This window comes from Gymnoscopelus braueri (genome assembly GCF_963280865.1).
Source record: "Gymnoscopelus braueri genome assembly, chromosome: 6".
In the NCBI taxonomy this organism is placed as follows: domain Eukaryota; kingdom Metazoa; phylum Chordata; class Actinopteri; order Myctophiformes; family Myctophidae; genus Gymnoscopelus; species Gymnoscopelus braueri.
In genome coordinates, this window is record NC_137607.1 from 5796967 (window position 1) to 5822049 (window position 25083).

A 25083-nucleotide genomic window follows, 5' to 3' on the forward strand; every position below is an offset into this window, starting at 1 on the left:
TCAAAGTTCACCACCATGGACAGCCGTTCTGCATCAACGTCTGTGTGAGCAATATACACAAAAGTGATTTGTCTTAGACCTGGAACACCTATACATTGTTATGAACTTTGGAAAACATTATTTTTTTATTTGTATTGAAGTGATAGCCCCTTGAGATGCAGCATCTAATTTTCTAGGCGGTCCCACCCACCCCCACCAACCACCACACCATCAGCTGTTAAACAACAGAAGAGGGGGAATTGTGAATTTCACAATGCTAGTAATGTATTTACCTCTGACAAAACAATCACTTGTGGTCACCAGTATTTTCTCTTTGCCGTCCCTGAAGCGCTGGATGGACGCAGCTCTCTGTACCTCAGTCATGTCTCTGCTCAGCAGCGCCACCTGGTGCCCCTCCTTCCTCAGCTTTGCAGTCAGCCAGGCGGCCACAGCGCGGGACTGAAAGCAAGTCAACATGTTGTTTAGCCATGGTTCGCCATGACGGTCGTCTCTCGCGACCGTCATGGCGAAACTTCAACCTGGTGTTTGCACTTTTTCCCTTTTTGGCCCGTACATCAACATAAATGTTCATATTTCAAATATAAAGTGCTTAACCCATGGCCACGGATGTTAAAATTATGTGCTGTCACTCAGAAGTACCCGTATATTCCGTATTGTTCAATAAAAAGCATTTTAATCCGGTCGGTGGCCATTTTCTCATAGAGTTATAATGTATCAGAGGGTCACCAGAGATTTCGACCCAGGACGATTCGACCCGGACCATTCGACCCGCTCTCGACCCGCTTGGACCTGACATTTCGACCCGGACCGCGAGAGAGAGAGACAGAGAGAGACATAGAGAGAGAGAGAGAGACAGAGACATACTAATAATAATATGTACATTGATTTACCAAACAATTATTGTGTTGGTGTTTTTATTTACAGAGACACAGGCCATCAACGATCACATTCCTGAAATAGTGCACATTCAATCAGACTCAGCCTTTTTGTAATATACATTTTATTTCACATTTTTTTGTATATACTACTATTTTTGACTTGAAATTGTTTTACACTGCCCTGTTTTGTCAAATAAAATAACAGTTACGTTAATTCATTTCACCTCTTGTGTTGTGTTTAATGATGGGGACTACTGTAGATCTGCTACTTTCAAATGATTTTAGAGGAGAGGAGGACAAAACAGACAACATTACAATAAGGCATACATTATTATTTCATTTAGAAAAGGTTTACAAAAAAACCTTCTTAAAAAAGTATGCAACTGGGGGAGCATGCTTACAATATTTACTCTTAAATATACTCATTACAATGAGGCATACATTATTATTTCATTTAGAAAAGAAGGTTTACAAAAAAACGTATTTAAAAAAAAGTATGCAACTGGGGGAGCATGCTTACAATATTTACTCTTAAATATACTCAATCTTAATCACCACCGTCACCTTGTACTCTACTACCCTCTAGGGGTTACACCGTTTGTCTGTTTTCTGATGTTATTGTTTTTCTGTTTTTCTGTTTTGTGTGAGGACTGCGGATGAAAATTAGCATCTTTGCTAATCCCGGTGTATTTACGTTCATGTGACGTTCATTAATATGCTCTGTCCTGTCTAAATAAACAAATAAAGTAAAGTAAAGTAAAGATAATTCGACCCGGTAAATTTGGGTCGAACTGACTCGAATTTGCGGTTGGGCGAGTTGTCCTGGGTCGAAATCTCTGGTGACCTATCAGAGTGCAGTATACATCCCAACCGATAGGGTTGCGTAGTTGAAAGCATATGGAGGAAATACAGGGAAAATTGCCACAGATCGGATTAAAATGCTTTTTATTGAACAATACGGAATATACAGGTACTTCTGAGTGACCGTACATAATTGTAACATCCATGGCCATGGGTTAAGCACTTTATATTTGATATCTGAACGTTTATGTAGACATACGGACCAAAAATGGAGAAAGTGCAAACACCAGGTTGAAGTTTCGTCATGACTGTCATGATATGACAGTCATGTTTCAGGGCTACATATGTCACCATAACTCAAGTCAATACAGAAGGAAGGACAGGGGTCTTCAACAGGGGGTCCGGGGACCCCTAGGGGGTCCTCGGAGTTACTACATGGGGGTCGCCAAATCTTTATGTGGTGGTTACATTAACCACTTGAACCCTATAGCATCCCTATTCTGAGGAGACATTTAGCCAAAAAGTGCAGATCTACAAGCACTCAAGTATTGCCGGTTTAAGTGGTTAAATGTCTGAAATTACAAATGAACATGAATCCAACACAACACTGATGATATGATAGTGTCTATGAAGCTATCTATGAAAAGGTTTAATCTGCAACACAATTTTATACAATATGTAGTGGGGGTCCCTGCTTCATCTCTCAGCAAGGGGGTCCTTGGCCTGAAAAATGTTGAGGACCCCTGGTTTAGGACAAGTACTTTTGCAATGTAAAAGAATTAAGGTTTATGACTCACCTTGCAGAAGATCAGGACCCATGCGAGGGTCATGCATCCATACATGTTACAGAGTTTAGTGAACTTGTCCTCTTTCCCCTGGCACTGGACGTAGAACTGCTTGATCTTGTCAAGGATCTCATTTGGCAGCATTCTGCAAATGGTAGGAAAACATGGAGGACAAATGGAGAGAAGTGGTTTGTTGGGGACAAACACTCAGGGCATTTTGCAAGTTTAACTAGAAAGTGTGCTCCTCTGAGCGCAGGCCTCCGCCAGGCCGAGTTGCCTATCCAAGCCTGCAAACTTTGGAAGGCAGTCATAGCTAATTGGAATGGGATCTGAAAAATCACATTCATTTTGATCACTCGACCCTAGAGATACTGTGTTCCAATTTGTGTGAGTTTTGGGCACAATCTGTAGGAGAAGTAGCAAAAATGTGTTTTGAAGAACACTCAAATTGTAATATGGCACAAATATATGTTGCGTCATGATCCAAGGAATCCAGGGGAGGAAAGATGTTGATTGTATGACCTACGGTTCAAGAGTTATAGCAGTTAGTAACAATGCAAGTTAGGGGTGCCGTGGATGAAAACATTCTGAGCCCCAAAAATGTGAGAACCAATGGTCTACATATTGACACTGATGATTGGTGGTTTGTGAGACTAGCTGTGGACGGACGGACGGACGGACGGACGGACGGACGGACGGACAAAACATAATTCCACCTCCTTGCCTTCAGCCTGATTGTTTATTACAAAGACCGTGGATTACATTTATATCACCGTTGGAAAGTTTCAGTTATTATGACATCAATATAAAAAAAATGCAGACTTACAATGCCACCGGAGGAGGGTTGGGGTGTCGCTGGAAGTTGTGATTGTTGTTCATACCTGGAAACTGGAGAGAAGCACATACAATGTATTAACATCACAGTATTACAATTATGTTCATCATTAACTCTCAGAGTTACAGACCTGTAAGGGACCATTTGGTTCCATTTGTACACTCTCCGAGTTACAGACCTGTAAGGGTCCATTTGGTTTCATGTGTACACTCTCAGAGTTACAGACCTGTAAGGGTCCATTTGGTTTCATGTGTACACTCTCAGAGTTACAGACCTGTAAGGGTCCATTTGTTTCCATTTGCACACTCTCAGAGATACGGACCCGTAAGGGTCCATTTGGTTCCATTTGTACACTCTCAGAGTTACAGACCCGTACCCGCAAGGGTCCATTTTTGTTCCACTTGTACACTCTCAGAGTTGCAGACCCGCAAGGGTCCATTTGGTTCCATTTATACACTCTCAGAGTTACCGACCCATAAGGGTCCATTTGGTTCCATGTGTACACTCTCAGAGTTACAGACCTGTTAGGGTCCATTTGGTTCCATGTGTACACTCTCAGAGTTACAGATCCGTAAGGGTCCATTTGGTTCCATGTGTACACTCTCAGAGTTACAGACCCGTAAAGATCCATTTGGTTCCATTCGTACACTCTCAGAGTTACAGACCAGTAAGGGTCCATTTGGTTCCATTCGTACACTCTCAGAGTTGCAGACCCGCAAGGGTCCATTTGGTTCCATTCGTACACTCTCAGAGTTACAGACCCGTAAGGGTCCATTTGGTTCTATGTGTACACTCTCAGAGTTACAGACCCGTAAGGGTCCATTTGGTTCCATGTGTACACTCTCAGAGTTACAGACCCGTAAGGGTCCATTTGGTTCCATTCGTACACTCTCAGAGTTACAGACCCGTAAGGGTCCATTTGGTTCCATTCGTACACTCTCAGAGTTACAGACCCGCAAGGGTCCATTTGGTTCCATTTATACACTCTCACAGTTACCGACCCGTAAGGGTCCATTTGGTTCCATTTGCACACTCTCACAGTTACAGACCCGTAAGGGTCCATTTGGTTCCATGTGTACACTCTCAGAGTTACAGACCCGTAAGGGTCCATTTGGCTCCATTTACACACTCTCAGAATTACAGACCCGTAAGGGTCCATTTGGTTCCATTTATACACTCTCAGAGTTACAGACCCGTACCCGCAAGGGTCCATTTTTGTTCCATTTGTACACTCTCAGAGTTGCAGACCCGCACGGGTCCATTTGGTTCCATTTGTACACTCTCAGAGTTACATACCCGCAAGGGTCCATTTGGTTCCATTTATACACTCTCAGAGTTACCGACCCGTAAGGGTCCATTTGGTTCCATTTGTACACTCTCACAGTTACAGACCCGTAAGGGTCCATTTGGTTCCATTTGTACACACACAGTTACAGACCCGCAAGGGTCCATTTGGTTCCATTTGTACACTCTCACAGTTACAGACCCGTAAGGGTCCATTTGGTTCCATTTGTACACTCTCACAAAAGGCAGACCCGTAAGGGTCCATTTGGTTCCATTTGTACACTCTAAGAGTTACCGACCCGTAAGGGTCCATTTGGTTCCATATGTACACTCTCAGATTTACAGACCCGTAAGGGTCAATTTTGTTCCATTCGTACACTCTCAGAGTTACAGACCCGTAAGGGTCCATTTGGTTCCATTTGTACACTCTCAGAGTTACAGACCTGTAAGGGTCCATTTGGTTCCATTTGTACACTCTCAGATTTACAGACCCGTAAGGGTCAATTTTGTTCCATTCGTACACTCTCAGAGTTACAGACCCGTAAGGGTCCATTTGGTTCCATTCGTACACTCTCAGAGTTACATACCCGTAAGGGTCCATTTGGTTCCATTCGTACACTCTCAGAGTTACAGACCCGTAAGGATCCATTTGGTTCCATTTGGTTCCATTCGTACACTCTCAGAGTTACAGACCTGTAAGGGTCCATTTGGTTCCATGTGTACACTCTCAGAGTTACAGACCCGTAAGGGTCCATTTGGTTCCATTCGTACACTCTCAGAGTTACAGACCCGTAAGGGTCCATTTGGTTCCATTCGTACACTCTCAGAGTTACAGACCCGCAAGGGTCCATTTGGTTCCATTTATACACTCTCACAGTTACCGACCCGTAAGGGTCCATTTGGTTCCATTTGCACACTCTCACAGTTACAGACCCGTAAGGGTCCATTTGGTTCCATGTGTACACTCTCAGAGTTACAGACCCGTAAGGGTCCATTTGGTTCCATGTGTACACTCTCAGAGTTACAGACCCGTAAGGGTCCATTTGGCTCCATTTACACACTCTCAGAATTACAGACCCGTAAGGGTCCATTTGGTTCCATTTATACACTCTCAGAGTTACAGACCCGTACCCGCAAGGGTCCATTTTTGTTCCATTTGTACACTCTCAGAGTTGCAGACCCGCACGGGTCCATTTGGTTCCATTTGTACACTCTCAGAGTTACATACCCGCAAGGGTCCATTTGGTTCCATTTATACACTCTCAGAGTTACCGACCCGTAAGGGTCCATTTGGTTCCATTTGTACACTCTCACAGTTACAGACCCGTAAGGGTCCATTTGGTTCCATTTGTACACACACAGTTACAGACCCGCAAGGGTCCATTTGGTTCCATTTGTACACTCTCACAGTTACAGACCCGTAAGGGTCCATTTGGTTCCATTTGTACACTCTCACAAAAGGCAGACCCGTAAGGGTCCATTTGGTTCCATTTGTACACTCTAAGAGTTACCGACCCGTAAGGGTCCATTTGGTTCCATATGTACACTCTCAGATTTACAGACCCGTAAGGGTCAATTTTGTTCCATTCGTACACTCTCAGAGTTACAGACCCGTAAGGGTCCATTTGGTTCCATTTGTACACTCTCAGAGTTACAGACCTGTAAGGGTCCATTTGGTTCCATATGTACACTCTCAGATTTACAGACCCGTAAGGGTCAATTTTGTTCCATTCGTACACTCTCAGAGTTACAGACCCGTAAGGGTCCATTTGGTTCCATTCGTACACTCTCAGAGTTACATACCCGTAAGGGTCCATTTGGTTCCATTCGTACACTCTCAGAGTTACAGACCCGTAAGGATCCATTTGGTTCCATTTGGTTCCATTCGTACACTCTCAGAGTTACAGACCCGTAAGGGTACATTTGGTTCCATTCGTACACTCTCAGAGTTAAAGACCCGTAAGGGTCCATTTGGTTCCATTCGTACACTCTCAGAGTTAAAGACCTGTAAGGGTCCATTTTTGTTCCATTTGCACACTCTCAGGGTTGCAGACCCGCAAGGGTCCATTTGGTTCCATTTGTACACTCTCAGAATTACAGACCCGTAAGGGTCCATTTGGTTCCATTTATACACTCTCAGAGTTACAGACCCGCAAGGGTCCATTTTTGTTCCATTTGTACACTCTCAGAGTTGCAGACCCACACGGGTCCATTTGGTTCCATTTGTACACTCTCAGAGTTACATACCCGCAAGGGTCCATTTGGTTCCATTTATACACTCTCAGAGTTACCGACCCGTAAGGGTCCATTTGGTTCCATTTGTACACTCTCACAGTTACAGACCCGTAAGGGTCCATTTGGTTCCATTTGTACACTCACAGTTACAGACCCGCAAGGGTCCATTTGGTTCCATTTGTACACTCTCACAGTTACAGACCCGTAAGGGTCCATTTGGTTCCATTTGTACACTCTCACAATTACAGACCGTAAGGGTCCATTTGGTTCCATTTGTACAATCACAGTTACAGACCTGCAAGGGTCCATTTGGTTCCATTTATACACTCTAAGAGTTACCGACCCGTAAGGGTCCATTTGGTTCCATTTGTGCACTCTCAGAGTTACAGACCTGTAAGGGTCCATTTGGTTCCATATGTACACTCTCAGATTTACAGACCCGTAAGGGTCAATTTTGTTCCATTCGTACACTCTCAGAGTTACAGACCCGTAAGGGTCCATTTGGTTCCATTCGTACACTCTCAGAGTTACAGACCCGTAAGGGTCCATTTGGTTCCATTTGGTTCCATTCGTACACTCTCAGAGTTACAGACCCGTAAGGGTCCATTTGGTTCCATTTGGTTCCATTCGTACACTCTCAGAGTTACAGACCCGTAAGGGTACATTTGGTTCCATTCGTACACTCTCAGAGTTACAGACCCGTAAAGGCCCGTTCATAGTCCCTAGATGGGTCTAAAACGTGCGTCAGGGGGTGAGGGATTCCGTCCGTTCTTTACGGACGCATGCATAGTTGCTCACGTTATTTAGGGGTTATTTTATTTATTTTAAAGTGTACCGGCGTAATACACCTATTCCTCCACTAGATGGCCACTAGTATGTACCGCCGTACCCATAATGTTGCCATGTCTACTTATTATAAGCGACTTTGGGCTTATTTTTCTGTAAAGTTGCTTGTAAACAAACAAGCAATTTTGTATTGGTGGTTGCGGTTTTATTTGGGCTTGTTTCTAAAGTGTAGTTGCTTATTTGGGCCAATTATTATTTAAACCAGTGATTCTCAAACATATATTGTAGATCTGCTATATCCTAGTCGATTCTTTTGGGCTTGTTTTCATAGACCTGGTTGCTTATTTTTCTCACAAAACCTGGCAACTCAGCCAGCTGGCATTAGCGCAGCTAACAACATGAAGCTACCATTGTAGCATCTAGCCAAAACAACGCAATAAAAGACACAAACTAGTCCACAAACTAGACAAAAACAATGGTTGTCTACAAAACGTGAGTTTCGACCCCTACTGCACTGTGCTATATATGCTATATATTGTCACAGACCGTGGATCGACGAGTCTATAAAGTACTTAAGTACATTTACTCAAGTACTTCCACCAACCAACGTGGGTCTTTTTTTTGGAGAAAGAGGGCCCGAGGAAAACTTTTTTCCTTATACTGCCAACGGGATCCACTGGTACTACAGCCAACGTACAAACGAACGTACGTCGGCCTGACGGTGAATGTCGACTGCACGGACGCAAAAACGCAAGGAGCGCTGGCGCTCGTTACGTCTCCTTACGTCCGACTATGAATGATACTTTAGGGTCCATTTGGTTCATTTCGTACACTCTCAGAGTTACAGACCCGTAAGGGTCCATTTGGTTCCATTCGTACACTCTCAGAGTTAAAGACCTGTAAGGGTCCATTTTTGTTCCATTTGTACACTCTCAGAGTTGCAGACCCGCAAGGGTCCATTTGGTTCCATTCGTACACTCTCAGAGTTAAAGACCCGTAAGGGTCCATTTGGTTCCATTCGTACACTCTCAGAGTTAAAGACCTGTAAGGGTCCATTTTTGTTCCATTTGTACATTCTCAGAGTTACAGACCCGTAAGGGTCCATTTGGTTTCATTTGTACACTCTCAGAGTTACCGACCTGTAAGGGTTCATTTGGTTCCATTCGTACACTCTCAGAGTTACAGACCCGTAAGGGTCCATTTGGTTCCATTCGTACACTCTCAGAGTTACAGACCCGTAAGGGTCCATTTGGTTCCATTCGTACACTCTCAGAGTTACAGACCCGTAAGGGTCCATTTGGTTCCATTCGTACACTCTCAGAGGTAAAGACTTGTAAGGGTCCATTTGGTTCCATTCGTACACTCTCAGAGTTACAGACCGGTAAGGGTCCATTTGGTTCCATTTGTACACTCTCAGAGTTACGGACCCGCAAGGGTCCATTTGGTTCCATTTGTACACTCTCAGAGTTGCAGACCCGCAAGGGTCCATTTGGTTCCATTCGTACACTCTCACAGTTACAGACCCGTAAGGGTCCATTTGTACACTCTCAGAGTTACAGACCCGTAAGGGTCCATTTGGTTCCATTTATACACTCTCAGAATTACAGACCTGTAAGGGTCCATTTGGTTCCATTTATACACTCTCAGAGTTACAGACCCGTACCCGCAAGGGTCCATTTTTGTTCCATTTGTACACTCTCAGAGTTACCCATTTGGTTCCATTCGTACACTCTCAGAGTTACATACCCGTAAGGGTCCATTTGGTTCCATTCGTACACTCTCAGAGTTACAGACCCGTAAGGGTCCATTTGGTTCCACTTGATTCCATTCGTACACTCTCAGAGTTACAGACCCGTAAGGGTACATTTGGTTCCATTCGTACACTCTCAGAGTTACAGACCCGTAAGGGTTCATTTGGTTCCATTCGTATACTCTCAGAGTTACAGACCCGTAAGGGTCCATTTGGTTCCATTCGTACACTCTCAGAGTTAAGGACATGTAAGGGTCCATTTGGTTCCATTTGTACACTCTCAGAGTTACGGACCCGCAAGGGTCCATTTGGTTCCATTTGTACACTCTCAGAGTTGCGGACCCGTAAGGGTCCATTTGGTTCCATTCGTACACTCTCACAGTTACAGACCCGCAAGGGTCCATTTGGTTCCATTCGTACACTCTCACAGTTACAGACCCGTAAGGGTCCATTTGTACACTCTCAGAGTTACAGACCCGTAAGGGTCCATTTGGTTCCATTTGTACACTCTCAGAATTACAGACCCGTAAGGGTCCATTTGGTTCCATTTATACACTCTCAGAGTTACAGACCCGTACCCGCAAGGGTCCATTTTTGTTCCATTTGTACACTCTCAGAGTTGCAGACCCGCACGGGTCCATTTGGTTCCATTTGTACACTCTCACAGTTACAGACCCGTAAGGGTCCATTTGTACACTCTCAGAGTTACAGACCCGTAAGGGTCCATTTGGTTCCATTTGTACACTCTCAGAGTTACAGACCCGTAAGGGTCCATTTGGTTCCATTTATACACTCTCTGAATTACAGACCTGTAAGGGTCCATTTGGTTCCATTTATACACTCTCAGAGTTACAGACCCGTACCCGCAAGGGTCCATTTTTGTTCCATTTGTACACTCTCAGAGTTACCCATTTGGTTCCATTCGTACACTCTCAGAGTTACATACCCGTAAGGGTCCATTTGGTTCCATTCGTACACTCTCAGAGTTACAGACCCGTAAGGGTCCATTTGGTTCCATTTGATTCCATTCGTACACACTCAGAGTTGCAGACCCGTAAGGGTACATTTGGTTCCATTCGTACACTCTCAGAGTTACAAACCCGTAAGGGTCCATTTGGTTCCATTCGTACAATCTCAGAGTTGCAGACCCGTAAGGGTCCATTTGGTTCCATTCGTACACTCTCAGAGTTAAAGACCTGTAAGGGTCCATTTGGTTCCATTTGTACACTCTCAGAGTTACGGACCCGCAAGGGTCCATTTGGTTCCATTTGTACACTCTCAGAGTTGCGGACCCGTAAGGGTCCATTTGGTTCCATTCGTACACTCTCAGAGTTGCAGACCCGCAAGGGTCCATTTGGTTCCATTCGTACACTCTCACAGTTACAGACCCGCAAGGATCCATTTGGTTCCATTCGTACACTCTCACAGTTAAAGACCAGTAAGGGTCCATTTGTACACTCTCAGAGTTGCAGACCCGCAAGGGTCCATTTGGTTCCATTTGTTCACTCTCAGAGTTACAGACCCGTAAGGGTCCATTTGGTTCCATTCGTACACTCTCACAGTTAAAGACCAGTAAGGGTCCATTTGTACACTCTCAGAGTTACAGACCCGTAAGGGTCCATTTGGTTCCATTCGTACACTCTCACAGTTAAAGACCAGTAAGGGTCCATTTGTACAATCTCAGAGTTACAGACCCGTAAGCGTCCATTTGGTTCCATTTATACACTCTCAGAGTTACAGACCCGTAAGGGTCCATTTGGTTCCATTTGTTCACTCTCAGAATTACAGACCTGTAAGGGTCCATTTGGTTCCATTTATACACTCTCAGAGTTACATACCCGTAAGGGTCCATTTGGTTCCATTTGGTTCCATTCGTACACTCTCAGAGTTACAGACCCGTAATATGCATATACTGCTGTCTCTCCGTATTTTAACTTTTAACGCCATTCTATGTCACACAATAGTAGCAAAAATAGCCAATCTACAAGCTCAAGCTTGTACTTCTTCTATTTTTGCTACTTTTGAATTGGAATTGAATGGGTTCCATTCGTACACTCTCAGAGTTACAGACCCGTAAGGGTACATTTGGTTCCATTCGTACACTCTCAGAGTTACAGACACGTAAGGGTCCATTTGGTTCATTTCGTACACTCTCAGAGTTACAGACCCGTAAGGGTCCATTTGGTTCCATTCGTACACTCTCAGAGTTAAAGACCTGTAAGGGTCCATTTTTGTTCCATTTGTACACTCTCAAAGTTGCAGACCCGCAAGGGTCCATTTGGTTCCATTCGTACACTCTCAGAGTTAAAGACCCGTAAGGGTCCATTTGGTTCCATTCGTACACTCTCAGAGTTAAAGACCTGTAAGGGTCCATTTTTGTTCCATTTGTACATTCTCAGAGTTACAGACCCGTAAGGGTCCATTTGGTTCCATTTGTACACTCTCAGAGTTACCGACCTGTAAGGGTTCATTTGGTTCCATTCGTACACTCTCAGAGTTACAGACCCGTAAGGGTCCATTTGGTTCCATTTGGTTCCATTCGTACACTCTCAGAGTTACAGACCCGTAAGGGTCCATTTGGTTCCATTCGTACACTCTCAGAGTTACAGACCCGTAAGGGTCCATTTGGTTCCATTCGTACACTCTCAGAGGTAAAGACTTGTAAGGGTCCATTTGGTTCCATTCGTACACTCTCAGAGTTACAGACCGGTAAGGGTCCATTTGGTTCCATTTGTACACTCTCAGAGTTACGGACCCGCAAGGGTCCATTTGGTTCCATTTGTACACTCTCAGAGTTGCAGACCCGCAAGGGTCCATTTGGTTCCATTTGTACACTCTCACAGTTACAGACCCGTAAGGGTCCATTTGTACACTCTCAGAGTTACAGACCCGTAAGGGTCCATTTGGTTCCATTTGTAAACTCTCAGAGTTACAGACCCGTAAGGGTCCATTTGGTTCCATTTATACACTCTCAGAATTACAGACCTGTAAGGGTCCATTTGGTTCCATTTATACACTCTCAGAGTTACAGACCCGTACCCGCAAGGGTCCATTTTTGTTCCATTTGTACACTCTCAGAGTTACCCATTTGGTTCCATTCGTACACTCTCAGAGTTACATACCCGTAAGGGTCCATTTGGTTCCATTCGTACACTCTCAGAGTTACAGACCCGTAAGGGTACATTTGGTTCCATTCGTACACTCTCAGAGTTACAGACCCGTAAGGGTTCATTTGGTTCCATTCGTATACTCTCAGAGTTACAGACCCGTAAGGGTCCATTTGGTTCCATTCGTACACTCTCAGAGTTAAGGACATGTAAGGGTCCATTTGGTTCCATTTGTACACTCTCAGAGTTACGGACCCGCAAGGGTCCATTTGGTTCCATTTGTACACTCTCAGAGTTGCGGACCCGTAAGGGTCCATTTGGTTCCATTCGTACACTCTCACAGTTACAGACCCGCAAGGGTCCATTTGGTTCCATTCGTACACTCTCACAGTTACAGACCCGTAAGGGTCCATTTGTACACTCTCAGAGTTACAGACCCGTAAGGGTCCATTTGGTTCCATTTGTACACTCTCAGAATTACAGACCCGTAAGGGTCCATTTGGTTCCATTTATACACTCTCAGAGTTACAGACCCGTACCCGCAAGGGTCCATTTTTGTTCCATTTGTACACTCTCAGAGTTGCAGACCCGCACGGGTCCATTTGGTTCCATTTGTACACTCTCACAGTTACAGACCCGTAAGGGTCCATTTGTACACTCTCAGAGTTACAGACCCGTAAGGGTCCATTTGGTTCCATTTGTACACTCTCAGAGTTACAGACCCGTAAGGGTCCATTTGGTTCCATTTATACACTCTCAGAATTACAGACCTGTAAGGGTCCATTTGGTTCCATTTATACACTCTCAGAGTTACAGACCCGTACCCGCAAGGGTCCATTTTTGTTCCATTTGTACACTCTCAGAGTTACCCATTTGGTTCCATTCGTACACTCTCAGAGTTACATACCCGTAAGGGTCCATTTGGTTCCATTCGTACACTCTCAGAGTTACAGACCCGTAAGGGTCCATTTGGTTCCATTTGATTCCATTCGTACACACTCAGAGTTGCAGACCCGTAAGGGTACATTTGGTTCCATTCGTACACTCTCAGAGTTACAAACCCGTAAGGGTCCATTTGGTTCCATTCGTACAATCTCAGAGTTGCAGACCCGTAAGGGTCCATTTGGTTCCATTCGTACACTCTCAGAGTTAAAGACCTGTAAGGGTCCATTTGGTTCCATTTGTACACTCTCAGAGTTACGGACCCGCAAGGGTCCATTTGGTTCCATTTGTACACTCTCAGAGTTGCGGACCCGTAAGGGTCCATTTGGTTCCATTCGTACACTCTCAGAGTTGCAGACCCGCAAGGGTCCATTTGGTTCCATTCGTACACTCTCACAGTTACAGACCCGCAAGGATCCATTTGGTTCCATTCGTACACTCTCACAGTTAAAGACCAGTAAGGGTCCATTTGTACACTCTCAGAGTTACAGACCCGTAAGGGTCCATTTGGTTCCATTTGTTCACTCTCAGAGTTACAGACCCGTAAGGGTCCATTTGGTTCCATTCGTACACTCTCACAGTTAAAGACCAGTAAGGGTCCATTTGTACACTCTCAGAGTTACAGACCCGTAAGGGTCCATTTGGTTCCATTTGTTCACTCTCAGAGTTACAGACCCGTAAGGGTCCATTTGGTTCCATTCGTACACTCTCACAGTTAAAGACCAGTAAGGGTCCATTTGTACAATCTCAGAGTTACAGACCCGTAAGCGTCCATTTGGTTCCATTTGTTCACTCTCAGAATTACAGACCTGTAAGGGTCCATTTGGTTCCATTTATACACTCTCAGAGTTACATACCCGTAAGGGTCCATTTGGTTCCATTTGGTTCCATTCGTACACTCTCAGAGTTACAGACCCGTAAGGGTACATTTGGTTCCATTTGGTTCCATTCGTACACTCTCAGAGTTACAGACCTGTAAGGGTACATTTGGTTCCATTCGTACACTCTCAGAGTTACAGACCCGTAAGGGTCCATTTGGTTCCATTTGGTTCCATTCGTACACTCTCAGAGTTACAGACCCGTAAGGGTACATTTGGTTCCATTCGTACACTCTCAGTTACAGACCCGTAAGGGTCCATTTGGTTCCATTTGTACACTCTCAGAGTTACAGACCCGTAAGGGTCCATTTGGTTCCATTTATACACTCTCAGAATTACAGACCTGTAAGGGTCCATTTGGTTCCATTTATACACTCTCAGAGTTACAGACCCGTACCCGCAAGGGTCCATCTTTGTTCCATTTGTACACTCTCAGAGTTGCAGACCCGCAAGGGTCCATTTGGTTCCATTTGTACACTCTCAGAGTTACCGACCCGTAAGGGTCCATTTGGTTCCATTTATACACTCTCAGAGTTAACGACCCGTAAGGGTCCATTTGGTTCCTTTTGTACACTCTCAGAGTTAGAGACCCGTAAGGGTACATTTGGTTCCATTTGTACACTCTCAGAGTTACAGACCCGCAAGGGTCCATTTGTACACTCTCAGAGTTGCAGACCCTCAAGGTTCCATTTGGTTCCATTTGTACACTCTCAGAGTTACAGACCCGTAAGGGTCCATTTGGTTCCATTAGTACACTCTCAGAGTTACAGACCCGTAAGGGTCCATTTGGTTCCATTTGTACACTCTCAGAGTTACCGACCCGTAAGGGTCCATTTGGTTCCATTTATACACTCTCAGAGTTACAGACCCGTAAGGGTCCATTTGGTTCCATTTGTACACTCTGGTTCCATTTGTACACTCTCAGAGTTACCGACCCGTAAGGGTCCATTTGGTTCCATTTATACACTCTCAGAGTTACCGACCCGTAAGGGTCCATTTGGTTCCTTTTGTACACTCTCAGAGTTACAGACCCGTAAGGGTACATTTGGTTCCATTTGTACACTCTCAGAGTTACAGACCCGCAAGGGTCCATTTGTACACTCTCAGAGTTGCAGACCCGCAAGGTTCCATTTGGTTCCATTTGTACACTCTCAGAGTTACAGACCCGTAAGGGTCCATTTGGTTCCATTAGTACACTCTCAGAGTTACAGACCCGTAAGGGTCCATTTGGTTCCATTTGTACACTCTCAGAGTTACCGACCCGTAAGGGTCCATTTGGTTCCATTTATACACTCTCAGAGTTACAGACCCGTAAGGGTCCATTTGGTTCCATTTGTACACTCTGGTTCCATTTGTACACTCTCAGAGTTGCAGACCCGTAAGGGTCCATTTGGTTCCATTTGTACACACTCAGAGTTACAGACCTGTAAGGGTCCATTTGGTTCCATTTGTACACTCTCAGAGTTACCGACCTGTAAGGGTCCATTTGGTTCCATTTATACACTCTCAGAGTTACCAACCCGAACCCGCAAGGGTCCATTTGTACACTCTCAGAGTTGCAAACCCGTAAGTGTCCATTTGGTTCCATTTGTACACTCTGAGAATTAGAGTAAAGATCCATTTGGTTTCATTTTTACTCTTTGAGTTACAGTTGTGTGTGTGTGTGTGTGTGTGTGTGTGTGTGTGTGTGTGTGTGTGTGTGTGTGTGTGTGTGTGTGTGTGTGTGTGTGTGTGTGTGTGTGTGTGTGTGTGTGTGTGTGTGTGTGTGTGTGTGTGTGTGTGTCTCTGACACAGCAGTTCTCACAGCTGCTGTTCTGCAACATTTCCCCCTGGATAAGAACAATAATAGGTTTACATTGCCCTCTATTGGCTGAACAGATCAATGGCATAAAAAGTGTGTGTGTCAACTAGAACCCAACATGACCCAACCAATCATGCCAGTTGAAAATCTACCACATTGCATATACTGCTGTCTCTCCGTATTTTAACTTTTAACGCCATTCTATGTCACACAATAGTAGCAAAAATAGCCAATCTACAAGCTCAAGCTTGTACTTCTTCTATTTTTTCTACTTTTGAATTGGAATCCAGATTTTCTTTTGCTATTTTTGAATTGGAATCCTGAAAAGTAAAATTTGTATCTAATTTCAAATGCATTTAGTTATACTTATGTTAACTTTAAGAACTTAAATACAAATACATTGGACAATATTTAGTCCAATATTTGCCTCTGAGATATAGCAAAGTATAAGTCTAAAGTATTGAAAATTGGTATACTCCTCTATAGTAAAAGAAAATACCTCATGTGTACTAAAGTACAGTAGGCTACTTAGTTAGGACTAAGCTGCTGCTTCTAACAACAATACATAAAACAAAATAGTATATTCTGCATTAAAAAAATAAGTAGGCTACATAACGAAGTACATCACGATTTATACACATATATGTTAAATAAGTTAAAGAGAGAAATAGAGAGATAGATGGATGGATAAATGGATGGATAGAGGAATAAGCTTGAATAAGGAGAAAATCACGGGATAGAAAAACATTTATATCAAGACATATTTAAAGTTAGTTAACTTACTTGTGGGTTTGAAGCTATCATTCAATCTTAGCAGCTTTAAACCAAATCCGAGTATGATCAGATGCATCAGATGTTTCATATTCATACACCTACCAGCTTCAGTTACCAGGTTAGTCATTACGCCAGTTGTAACAAAAAAAAAAGCCTGGGTTTCCGAGGCTATTACGCCAGTCTCTTGCGGTTTCAGTGCACCTGACGTCACCGCACTTTTTTTTGTTGCCAGATTTTGCGAGAGAAACAAGCAACCAGGTGTATGAAAACGAGCCCAAAAGAAGCGACGGGGTTTTCAAAAATCTTGAAAAGAAAAGTGCAAAATGTGATTTATTATTATTATTATTTTTATATATTTTGTAATATTCTCACAACACAAATCTATGTATGGGGCTCCCTGACATAAAATATTTTCAGATGAGGGTCCACCTGTGGACGAATTAATCTGACATGAAGATGTTTGGGAACCACTGGTTTAAACAACATTAGGTGATGAAATAAACAACTACAGTTTAGAAACAAGACCCCCCAGGCCCCCCAAACACGCAACTACCAATATTTACAAGCAACTTTACAGAAAAACAAGCCCAAAGTCGCTTATAATAAGCAGACATGGCAGCCCACAAAATGGGCTGTACCGCTGGGACAGTCCCTGACGTTGTTGTCATTGTAGAGAATCTGCGTCGTAGTCTTCCCAACCTAACACGCTCCTCCTCCACGGCCCCGCCAGCGGCCCCGGAGCCGGTGAAGAACACCCGCAGCTGTGAGTCCAACCTGCAAGTGCCAAACGGAGGCTCCCCGCGACACCAGAACCAGTCTGCCAGTGAGTATCCCAGCAGGGGGACAACTGAAACACATACATAAACGACCGGTCAGACAGTGTAGTAGCCATGGTTCACATGACGCTGACAGTCATGTTTCAGGGCTAACAGTGTAGCAGCCGTGCCTTGTTTTGCAAGTTTTTACATTTTATTTTTCCACCTGCCACTATTAGATTATAATTGTTTAACCACTTTAACCCTTTAACAGTCTGCTCAACCAATTGGTAGAGCACATTTTAAGTCACTATTTCTTATTGACAACATTGCTGAACTTAACTCAACCTGATTGAGCCCTTTCTACCATTTGGTTGAGGTATGTTATGGCAAAAAAAGGTCCACCAGATGTCACTGTTTCCCAGTCACATGGATCTCAGGTAGCCACTTTTTAGGAAGTGAAAATCAATTAATCCACTCCTGAAAGGTGAGATTTTTTTGGTTGAAATTTCAGAGGTAAGATTTTTTTTGTGTCATATTATCATCTCAGAGGTGTTACTGAACCTGATTATGTAGCTTGATACAATAAAAAAAAAATCTAATAATGGTCTAATAATTTTCTGAAAACATGCTCTACCAAACGGGTTGTTTGTCACTTTATGGTAAGTAGTGAAGCTAAACTAAAGTAATTAAAATGTACTATTTGCTATGGATAAATAGGGCTTTTGCTCATTCAGTGTTGTTAATATAATACATATAATGTTATTTCATTATATTTATGTATTAGTATGATTTTATTCCTATCTAAAATAACATGCTCAACCAAATGGTTGAATTGTCATTTAATGGTAAAGGTAGTGGTGCTGAAATAAAAAATGGACTATTTTGATGATCTGTGTGATGAAGAAGATGACCAAACAGATGATGCTGATCAACTCTCACAAGCAGAAGAGACTGGGGAACATAATGGGAGACATATTTCTCAGTGAATGCATATAAATCAATGTATATGCATGAAACTTTTACCATTACCATAAAGTGACATCTCAACCGTTTGGTAGAGGCCTATATTTGGAAAACTGTTGGGTCTGTTAAAGAAATTATAATTGATAGTTGTTACTATTGCCCCAAATAAATAAAAAATGCAAAGAAATAATTTTTCCAATGCTTTTTTCTTGGGGTGACCTTTAAAGGGTTAAACCCTAGGCAGCCCTATTTTGGGCATGTTCATGTACATTTTATAAAAATTGCACAAATAACTGCATAAACTCTTGTAGATCGTCTATTTTCGCCACACTATATGTCATACAACAATGTATAAAGGGCTTAAGTGGTTAAAAAATATAATATTGGTGAGTTTCACAGACAGACATCACATCTGATTCTGATTGAAATTAATTAACTTGCACAAGACAGCCTGATGGAGTTAGAAATATATATGTTTTGTGGACCAGATTGATATGATCTAGAACTATCGATCTAACCAGTCAAAATTAATATAGTGATGTCTTTTTGGGCCTGTACTTTAAACATGCTTTCTGTAACTACTATACTTTCCCTACCAAGGCCATGTAGCTGGCTCCATAGCTATCTGGGGCCGGCTCCATAGGTTTCCAATCAGTAAAAACATGTCTTGGTCAACGCTTTGTGATCTAATGTCCTAATGACCTGTATCTCTGTACACGACCTATATCTCTGTATGACCTGACATTGTCACTAATTTACTCTGTCAGCTGTCACCCTGTCACAGATAAACCTGCCACATGTCCTATGATATCGAAGGGATAACTTGTTTATGAAACCATAAGATGTACACAAGGATACTATAAGATGAACAACAACTTATTATGATGACACCCTGATGCCTGACAGCTCATCCAATATGATCTGACGTCTGAGGGTCTTAACCAATCGTTAGGATCCACCTCATATCTGATGTCCGGACTCCAACTTGTGTATAAATACTATTGCCTGTCTTTGTAATGGCAGAGAGATATTTTTGCTGTACGGTGCCTCGTGGATTGATTCTTTCTCTTAATACAATGTCAACCTTTTAATTTGAGAACCGGCCTGTGTCTGTCTTTGATTTCGTCTCATCCTTTTTACACTGGGTTTTCAGCGGTTTAACTACAAATAGTTTTAATTAACATAGAGTAGGATTTACGACCCTTTATCAACTCTATTAATTGGTCCCTCGAACGGTTAAAGGCCTGTCCGACATTATTATCATAATTATTATTATTATTTTTCTCGGACGGTGCGTTTAGAATCAGCCTTAAAAAATTTAGATTTTTTTTTCTCCCATCTTTCTTTTTCACGGTCGACTCTGAGGGGCTCCGGACGACTCCTCTTCGCGCGAGGACTCTTTCCGGTCAGCTATCTTAGAATTCAGCCTCTTTTTCACATATTATTTTTGGAGACAAGCGGCTCACAGACATTCCTCAAACGTGTGGGGATTCTCCGTCCAGCTGACTACAAGACACAGGTTACCTTTTGGTTCGGTTCCATGCCTTGTAATTTTGACATTGTATTAACTTTAACACAAGGCTCATTTGGCCGTACTTATATATATACATATATATATTTTTTTTAAGTTATTAGTATTGTTGTTTTTGTTGTTTTAATTAATGCTTGTTGATTGCTTTTGGTGTGCTGCACACAAGAAAGTATGCTCCGCTCTGTATATGTTCATACATATACTGGATCCATACTTTATTTATACAAACATATTTGTTTCATCATTTCCCCGTGGCTCACCCTCTGGGTTTTTGCTGCGAGGTCTTGGTGCTTGCACAAAGGTGTTTGTATAATACGTTCACACCATTAGCCTTTACTTCTGGCCGTATACACCGGTAGCGCTGCTGGTTATACATGATATATTAATAGATTCGTGTCCCTCACCTCCTACTCATTCCTAATACTCAACTTGAGAGGGCTTTGTTGGACGTGTGAGGGCCTGCACAGTTATATTTGATATATGGAACACAGCGAAATTGCGTGTTCCCAAGATAGATGTCAAACTATCTTATTTTATTACAGCATAAGGTTCCAAAGCGGACACTCCTGTATAGGGTCCTGCGTTGACAGCTTATGCTTTGATTGATTATTATTATTTACTCTATGAGTACATGTTTTGTTTGTTTGTTTGTCTTGCATTGTGAGTTACATTGTGCCATTGTTCTGTGCATATAAACTCTCTCTCCATCCAACACCCTGGTCTTATCAAATTCACCTTGGAGTAAACAGCAGCAGCTGGAGCCAAATTTTTTTCCCCCCGCCGAGCTGTTACTTTTTTTAGATCATTTAAACCTTGACACACACAGATATTTTCCGTGTGTGCCAATCAGAGGGGAATTATTATAGTATCATAATATAATCCAGATACACCATTCAATAATTTTTCAGTTTTAAACTTTAATATTTTGATTTCATTCCATTTTTCTAGAAAACAGCCACTTTTAAATCCAGGCAACCTCTGTATCACTAAACCAGCTCATCCAATCAGCCCTGCATACAGCTCAGCCATTTGGAAATTGCCGATCTACAAGCTCACAAGCTATTTCATCTCAAGCACTTCGCGCTTGTGGATCTGCTATTTTCAAAGGAAAAAATTGTGAATGGGGACAGGCTGCCTATTAAACACTTCTCACGTTGGTGTTTCACTCCACTCCGATACCATTTTTGTTTTTGGTACTTGGACCCAAGAACATGTCAGTGGATTGTGTAGTCTGCTCCGTGAGCACTTTGTTTAGAGATTTTGTCCTGCTTAGGAATTTAAACAAGGAAGATAACCGCCTGCACGGGGTTCAGTGGTGGAAGGTCACAAAGTAAATGTACTCAAGTGCCAAGCCAACCAAATCAAGGTAATATAACACACCCGGGTTACACCGCTGGGCCTTCGCCACCAGCAACAGGAATCATCTACCCTAGCCCACTCACTTCATAAAATTGAAATTAGAGGTTCATATACGTGTCAATATAGTATTTATGAAATAATCTGATACCTGTTACATTTATATTTACCAACGACGATTCAGATTGTTAACCCATTTAGTATTAATCTCTCACATTGGTTGTCCTGTTTTCATTAGTATTAATCTCTCACATTGTTGTCTTGTTCCCATTTATATGGGTCCCACTTTCAATTGTTAACAGAAATTTTACTCAAATATATACAGAATTAGTCCTTGATGTTACAGTATGTGCTCGCACTCCCCATACCACTGTTGTTCACTAATGTTGCTTTGTTTGTGTTTAGTGTCTATCCTCCCTGCTGGTTCTGGGGCCCTGGCCTTGGCTGTACACCCACCTATGACCTATGACGCTGCAGTGCTCTGGATGCCCTCCCCTTCTCTGCTGTGACACCTGTACCTCCACGACACCCAGAGCGCACCAGCGTATTAATAATAATTGATTATTTGGCATTAATTAGTCCAGTTTCTGATGGGTTGGTTTTAAGTTATATATCTAATGTTTTTTTTTTCTTTTCTCGTTAGTGTTTAGTTTTTTATTTTGTTTTGGTAGAGGGGGTCCTGCTTATGGCGACGGGGAAATATTTTCTGGCATAACAGATCCCACCCTTTTGTTTATTTGATCAACTCATCATTTTTTGACTAGTATTTTGTTGTAAAAACCTATGCATGTCTGCTCTTATGCCTCACAGCATCACATACCCCGGAAGAAGGCAGCCGAGATCCATTCAGATACAAATTACTGATTTTTTTTGTGACCCAAGACCGTATGGGATCAGAGGTCAGTGGGTTTCAGGGGGGATCACAATGAGAGGTAAGGTGCATTTTAACATCTTACGCCTCCTGTGCTCCTCTGAAACTTAAAAAAAAAAAAAATAATAATAATAATAATAATAATAAAATAAGATTTACACATTAATATGAATCCTGGTACAATTTGCTCAGTCGGTTTAAAAAATAAAAATAAAACACCTTAAGATATTTCGTTAGATTCCCAGAGTACACTAAAATACTCATTGTCAATTTACCCACTACTAAGTATATTAGATAATCAAATTCATCATAGGTTCTCTCAATCCCTTATCCAATACAGCCTCTCACTTCTCCCGTGTCTTATCTGTTTACATTCTCTTGTTCAGAGCTGTTCTCATAACAAAGTAGGCTATGGCTCACAGAGACTACTTTAATACTATAATATTATGAAGGCTTGTTTTGAAAGTTTTTAAACATTTTTTTAATTTATTTTATAATTGATGAAAATATTACCATCTATATATATTTTTTTTTCATTTGGAAAGGAGGTAAGAGAAGGGTAGAACGAGCGTAGCCATTTGTGGCTCGAGGGTAGAAAAAAAGTGAACATTCTGAACTTGTGAGGGCCATTGGGCTCAATATAACTTTAACCCATTCCTTCCAATTACCGTGACTCCCTTATAGCAATATCTATCTATATATATATAATATCAGTTTATTACTGTCCGCCTATCTTATTAATATTATTTCCTTTATTTTGACATCAATCCAAAAGTCACTAATACTAGCCAAACTCCGTTTCTGACTCATGAGCTGCAGATCATGAATCAAAAAGGACAGAGGTTAGATATTAAACTAATAAGACCATACAACCCCTCCATCCACCAATTATTCAACCCAAATTACTCCATTGAGGGATGGGTAGGGGATTTGTCCTCTACAAATTATACGTCCAAATTACTCCATTGAGGGATGGGTAGGGGATTTGTCCTCTACAAATTATACGTCCAAATTACTCCATTGAGGGACGGGTAGGGGATTTGTCCTCTACAAATTATACGTCCGATACTCCATTGAGGGACGGGTAGGGGCCTGCACGTGTTCTACCAATTCGTCCGATACTCCACTGAGAGGGCTTTGTTTGACGGGTGGGGGCCTGTTGTCTTATATGGTTTGTTTTATTTTGACCACTGTAGATTTAAATCATCCATCCATTTAATATATTGAGCTTTAACAATAAGTTTTAAATGCCTTAAACAATACATTTTATATTCCATTGCCTTAACCTTCTGTTCTAATTCCTTGAACCATCAGTATAATTATGTTTGCCTTAAAAAATAAGTTTTAAATTCTTTTAAATATTTTGAATATAATTTAAAATAATAAGTAAACCAAACAGGTTAAAATCTTTTTCATTCCAAAATTAGTTTGTCGCTGAAATATCTATGTTCGGTATGTCTGTATGTATTAATGAACGAATGTTTTTTTTTCCCTCATTCTCCAGTCAGTTAGAACAAAGTAAAAATTTCCAAGGATCTGTCAGTGACAAATCATTAAGTTAGCGTCATTCGCCCATCCAAAATGGTCACTCTGGTCTCTTAAAACTCAATTTCCCATAATTCTTTCTGGTCTGAGACTCCATTTCCCATAATTCCTTCAGCAGGAAGTGTTAGCTTTGTGGTACGTTAGACACGTTTCCATGGCAACGTCATCCTACCAGCTACAGTCTCAAGTGAATTCCATTTAAAACAATTAAATTAACCCTAATAAGATTCAATTTGTTCTATATCAATATTGGGAAACATTAACTATAATATTAAGTTTATTATAAAGTCATTTTTATTTATTTTAAAAGTTTTGAAAGTATTTTATCATTGTAACTTAAGATTTTTTGTGAGCTTGTAGATTTGCTAATTTTCAAAAGCTATTTTTCTGTTTTTATCTCATTTCAATATAATCTTCAGAACAAAGATGTTTATTCCTTATTTTTCATTGTTATATTTTAATTTTAAATATTTTAGTTATAAACTTTTTACAGCAAATTCATTCTCTGACACACTATATATATATGGAATATATATTGTGTCAAGAGGAGGGAGTTGGTGAATATTTGATTTAAATGTGAATATTGGATTTAAATGTGATTTGCTTAATATCTTTTTGATGTTGTTTTTTGTCCTTTATCATAGTCATTTAACGATAAATACTAACTTACAGTCTTAGTCACATTCATCCATTTCAGATCTTGCCCCAGGAGTCATTGAAGTTTACAAAACCTCCCCATACAAAACCTCCCCAGGGGAGACTGAGGGTCTAAAACTCCGATGGACAACCGTTGTATTATATTTTGCAAATAGTTCTTAACTGTTTTAAACTACTTATGTTTTGTCAAATACATTTCATGTACACTTTCTACACACAGTAATTCTGTGGTTAATTCATTTACAGATTAAATAATCTTCCTGGTTAAATTGAGTGACAGAAGCCTCTCCTCTGCTCAAAGAGGAAAAGTAGGTCCTATACGTCTGTCTGTGTGAGTAAAGAGGCATCACGTGAGTTTTTCCCGCCATAAATTATTTTGCTTAGGGTTAAAATATCTACCCACAGTATTGCTTCAAGGAGAAGTAGGGCTAAAATTCGACTGAGCCTATACACACTTGGGGGCGGGACCTGAAACAACAACAAGCTTCTTGGAAACAAGACTATGTTGGCTAAAGTTCCTGGTGGTACATACATTGTGGGATTTTC

The 25083-nt window shown here is 41.8% G+C and overlaps 2 protein-coding genes across 3 annotated transcripts in view; both read left to right on the plus strand.

Annotated features, from left to right (window-relative positions):
* slain2 (SLAIN motif family, member 2) overlaps positions 1-25083 on the plus strand; it is a 115284-nt gene that overhangs the window by 42292 nt on the left and 47909 nt on the right. The window lies entirely within an intron of this gene.
* LOC308086440 (SLAIN motif-containing protein 2-like) overlaps positions 17469-25083 on the plus strand; it is a gene marked incomplete at its 5' end in the record, with an annotated part of 53689 nt that continues 46074 nt past the window's right edge. Inside the window, one exon of the mRNA XM_080429962.1 lies at positions 17469-17679. Within this exon, the coding sequence (XP_080286088.1) occupies positions 17469-17679 (211 nt within the window). The remainder of the gene's footprint in view (positions 17680-25083) is intronic.